The sequence below is a fragment of the Microtus ochrogaster genome, chromosome 8 (assembly GCF_000317375.1).
Source record: "Microtus ochrogaster isolate Prairie Vole_2 chromosome 8, MicOch1.0, whole genome shotgun sequence".
NCBI lineage: Eukaryota > Metazoa > Chordata > Mammalia > Rodentia > Cricetidae > Microtus > Microtus ochrogaster.
The window spans coordinates 24180823-24186093 of NC_022015.1; the positions used below are offsets into that span (position 1 = coordinate 24180823).

The 5271-nt window shown below is 44.1% G+C and overlaps 1 protein-coding gene across 1 annotated transcript in view; it reads left to right on the forward strand.

Moving 5' to 3' along the window:
- Window positions 1-42: 42 nt before the first annotated feature.
- Window positions 43-5271, forward strand: part of Acadsb (acyl-CoA dehydrogenase short/branched chain) — a 43802-nt gene continuing 38573 nt past the window's right edge. Inside the window, exon 1 of the mRNA XM_005351387.2 lies at window positions 43-207. Coding sequence (XP_005351444.1) covers window positions 166-207 — 42 coding nt within the window. The 5' untranslated portion in view covers window positions 43-165. The remainder of the gene's footprint in view (window positions 208-5271) is intronic.

Here is a 5271-nt window from a genome sequence, read left to right on the forward strand (position 1 = left end):
AAGCGGGGAGAGCGTGTGTCTCTCCTGGGGTTCCGTAGGCGGGAGTGGGCGGGGACTCCAGGGGGTGTGTGAGGGGAGGATGAGCAGGAGTGGGCGGGGCCCGAGTTTACCCCACCCAGAGTGTCTAGCCCTGAGGCTTAGCAGGCTGACCGGAGCAAGACGAGGATGGCGACCTCTGCGCTGCAGCTGTGGCGTGCGGGCGGGCTGGTGAGTGTGTTCGAAACGACAGTCTCGGGGGCTCCGGGGCGACACTGATCCCCGGCTACGGCATCTTCTTCTAATGGTCTGGGGGGGCTCGGAGCCTGGGGGCTGTCTCCTCAGACCTTTCACTGGCGGGACACCGCCATCTCGATTTCCTTCAGGATCGGTCCCAGCCTGCTTCAGCTTCTTTGGGGAGGGCAGGTGCGGTAGCAAGTAGGCAGAAGGAAGGGGCTGGTCTAGAAGCTTTGGCGGAACAAACACGTCTGGAATCGGAAGGCCGCCTCGGCAAGATGCCCTTTGCTAAGACTATTATTGAGTCCCAGACAACCTGCAGATCAAGGGTCCTCGGAAGCATTTTGCAGAAATGTTACCTCTCTCATGCCACATTTCCCCGGTGACTATCACCTTCTTTAAAGAATTAAAATCTAGGCCTAGTCTTCGATACACCCTCTTGCCTTCAGCAGCCCAGCTGGAAAAGCTGGAAGGGACCTCTTATTGCTGGAACTTACCATTCAGGGAAAGAATTTCTTCAGCTTTATCTCACTGTTGTGAACTGAGCGGCTCCCTTAGAGGGTCCGACTTTAGACTGTGGGGATCTCAAAAGCCCATTCTAGTCCCCTTCCTCAAACTTGAACTGAGGAGAGCCTCTCTCACACCTGCCTCTCTCTGACCCCTGGGCTTTCTAGTCTTGGAATTAGACAGATACTCAGCCCAGTGCGGAAGACAGACTGTATTCCAGAATAACAGAAGACCCTCATATCGGAGTGGACAGTGGCCAAGAGAACCACTGTGGAAGCCTCTATTTTTGCTGGACTATATCATGTGTTTCTACAGGTCCCTGAAATAGACAGCTTTCCTAGAGGGTGTTTTTCAGCTTAGGTGATTCACAAATTCCCTACGATCAACTCTTAAGGAAAAGGATAATCGAATGAAAGCCTTTGCTGTGGTGGTGGTGGTGGTGGTGGTGCTGGTGGTGCTGGTGGTGAACTGGAAAACCTCCAGCTAGACAGTAGTAATTATTTTCTTGGGTAGATGTCAAGTCTCAATTCAGATAAGACGCAGATCCCATTATGTGGGGGGATAGAAATCAAAATCCTGCAGTATTCATTCCTGGTTTTATAAGCTATTGACGAGGGAAAGGACCCAATGGCTTCAGAGACCTTAAAGCTTGCCCAAAAAAACTAATTATCTAACATTTGTGTTTATTTTGGGTCTCTGTAGCCACACAAAGGTTTGACTCACTCAAGGTGTCAGGATCAGCATTGCCACACATACCTTGTTTGCTCTGTGACGTCCTTTGGCCCCTTACAGCGTGCTTTCCAAACCAAACCTCTCGTACATTTGGACACACTTGCGGTTGTTAGTACAAGTAGTTCCTTGGGACTTTATTGTTTGTTTTCTAATATGTCCTTTGCATTTACTGTAGTGAATCAAAGGCTCTTCTTTCTCTTCAGTCTCAAGCCTGGAGGCGGCAGCATGCCGCACCTCTTTCCACACCTCTTTGTCTCACATTATAGATAATTAATGTTATTTGATTGCTTTACAAGTTTTGAGTGTTCAGAAAATTAGTGAAGTTAGTGTATTGTCACAAAGGAGTAAAAGTAGGTTCTCCTGATTATTATTTAATACTGTTTTATAATTGTTGCTTAATAATAATGTCTGGGGTTCTTCTATTTGATCCGCTGTTTATGTAGCCTACATGTTCTTGGTGCTCTTCCAGCTTCTGATCTCACTTAATTTTCATAAACATCTTAACAAGTAACAGCTTAATTTGGGGATGTAGAGATTTTATACAACGGATTAGTTGAATTTGGCAAACGCTACTGCTGCTACTCCTTCAGTGGAGGTAGCACAGTTGTGTTTTATTTGGGTTTCTTCATTTATAGTCCTCAATAGGTTTGGGATCTCTTTTACACAAATTAGCATATTTTACTGAATTTTAACTGTAGCATGGTAGTTAAGAAAGTAGATTCTGAAGCCAAGCTGCTTAGATATAGAGCTGCTTGGTTATAGAGCCCAGGTTCTGTGGTATAACCTTAGCCAGGCTCTGTGGTATAACCTTAGCTAGGCTCTATGTTATAACCTTAGCCAGGCTCTGTGGTATAACCTTAGTTTCAATTTTCTGATCTATAAAATGGGGGGGGGAAACTGGTAGTACCAATTATGGGGTTGTTGTGAAGACTAAATGAGTTCATATGTTCATGTAAGACCCTTAGGAGAGACCAACATCTACTCAGCTTTCAGTAAATGTCCTTGCTACCATGTATGAGCCACTGGGTGCTATAGCCAATGCAATATGGACCAAAACATGTATGGTCAAGGATTCTGTCCTCAAGGTTTTAGAACTACATCTACCTAAGCACATGTCATGTAGCTGTGGAACGAACCCTAGGGAGTTCACAGTGTATCCCTGAGTTCAGAGGAGAGAGCAATAACGGGGATTATTACGGAGCAGAGAGGCTCCTTGGAGACTGGTTTTAGAGTCTAGGAGGGAAAGAAGAGTGCTGTAACAAACAGAGAATGATGCGAGAGTTTAGCCTTTAGGGTTATGCAGTGCTGTTGAGGTCGAGAGCCTCAGATGCACTCAATCGGAGTTAACTATATAGATCGCTGCGACAGAAAGTGACAGAGTAGAGAAAGGAGCCAGAGCAGTGACATATACCTGTAACTCCCTGCTCTAGAGACAAAAGCAGGAAGGTTGAGAGTTCTAGGTCAGCCTGGGCTCCATGGCAAGACTTTATCTCTAAACAAACAAGGTATAGAAGTGTAAGCCTAGGCTAAACATAGTCCCTATTCACAGAAGAACTGAAAGCCTGGCTTCTGCTAGGAATCGGCTACAGACTGGGACAATATTTCATATCTGAGATTTTCATTCTTTCTGTGACCCCTCTGAAGTCAGTATTAGTCGCTTCATTTGCAAATGAAGACTTCAGAGGCAATGCCCAGTGCTTCAAAGTCTCCTGACATTCAGGTTCCAGTAGGATGCTCTGCCTGCCTCTGCCACTGGTCTTTTACATCCTCACAGATGGATCAGAAGCACTTTGTATGTTGTATGTTGGAGTCAGGATGCTGAAGTTGGAGTTCTATCACCTCTGAGTCTGATAACTTTAGAAAGTGACTCCCCACTCACCTTCCATTGCCTTTTCTGCAAAGGGGGAGAGCAGTGGATTAAATCAGATATTATCTACTTAGAATAGATTTTTGCATGTGGTAAAGACTTGGGAAACATTAGCTATTGATACAGTCAAAACCCCTTACCAGTAACACTGAGAGAAATGGGAGAAAGTTATCTTTATGTAAAGTACATGGGCAAGTTTTGGAGATGTGTATGTTTACAACAGGGTACCTGACACCATTGAACTTCTGTTTTTAACTAGGGAGATGGGGCATGTGTGTTTTAAAAAGTGAATATTAGGACATGAGGAAACAGAGTATTGCTACTATTGAGGAAGTAGTATGGGCAGATAGGAGATGGATCTTGGACTGACCACCCAAGGGAGGGGTAGCATAGGTTTGGGTAAAACAACAGAAGAACAGAGAGTAAGGCCAAGGAGATGTGTAAATAAAAGTATCAAGATAGGGAAATACTTTGCTTGATTAAAATTTTTGATTAAAAATAATATAAGAGGGCTGGAGAGATGGCTCAGAGGTTAAGAGCACTGCTTGCTCTTCCAAAGGTTCTGAGTCCAATTCCCAGCAACCACATGGTGGCTCACAACCATCTGTAAAGAGGTCTGGCACCCTCTTCTGGCCTTGAGGCATACAGACAGAATATTGTATACATAATAAATAAATAAATATTTTTAAAAAAAATCCTTCCTTTAGGATTGGTGGAAGCTAGTGGTGGTCTAGTAATTTTAGCAGTGCACTCCAAAAGTTTGCTTTCTTTCATCATCTTTTGGACCAGTCACTGTGACTCTTCTAGAAAATTAAGACATTGTTAGGAACTCCTAGAGGCTAGAATGAAGAGCCAGAGACCTGTGGAAGAGAAAAGTTCAGTTTCAGCAGCTTTGAAGAAGAACAAGAGCAGAAGCTAGGATTTGTGGGTAAAGCGAGTGGAGTGGAGAGATTGGAATCTGAAATATGGTGATATGCAAGCAGGAAAATAAAGAGGTAAAATCAAAAATGAGACAGGAAATACTTCAATCAGACCTTCAAGTGAATAGTTCTGATTTAATGAGAATTTGGTAAAAGGTCTGTATAGAACTTTAAAATCCTTTAGCTATCGGAAGTACAGAATGAAAAATTGTAGCTATTGTACAGTAGCTTCCCTTCCCTATGACAGCTGTGTCCTAAGACCCCAGTGGGTGCCTGAAACAGAAGTATATATAAAACACTCGATATTCTAAGTTTCTTTTCAGTGCATACCTAGGGTAAACTCACCATTTCACTGCCAGAAAGCTCTTGTGATTGTTTGAGTGAGAATGCCCCATAGGCTCATAGATTTGAATGCTTGTTCACCAGGGCATGACGCTGTCTGAAAGGATTAGGAGATGTGGCCTTGCTGGAGGAAGTGTATCACTGGAGGTGGGCTTTGAGGTGTCAGAAGCCCAAGGCTGGACCAGTGGCTCTCTCCTGATGCCTGCACATCCTGATATAGAACTCTCAGCTCCTTCTCCAGCAGTATCTACCTTCCTGTCACCATGCTTCCTGCCATGATAAAACTAGACTAAACAGAAACTGTAAGCCAGCCCCCAACTAAATGCTTTCTTTTATGAGTTGCTGTGGTCATGGCGTCTCTTCACAGCAACAGAACACTGACCAAGACAGCACTTGATAGCTTCCCTTTAACATATTCAAATTGCCAACTTTGAAATTTTTCTCCTGCACTTTACAGCATTGTTAAATAAAACAAGGGATGTCCTGAGCAACAGCACTAAAACCCTCTGCTCCCCACTCCCCTGAAAGCTTGTGCTTCAGCTTAAGGGAAACTGTCACTGCCTCTGTCGACCACACAAATCCTAAGAAAGGTTATCCATCCTTCTTCTTCTTCTTCTTCTTCTTCTTCTTCTTCTTCTTCTTCTTCTTCTTCTTCTTCTTCTTCTTCTTCTTCTTCTTCTTCTTCTTCTT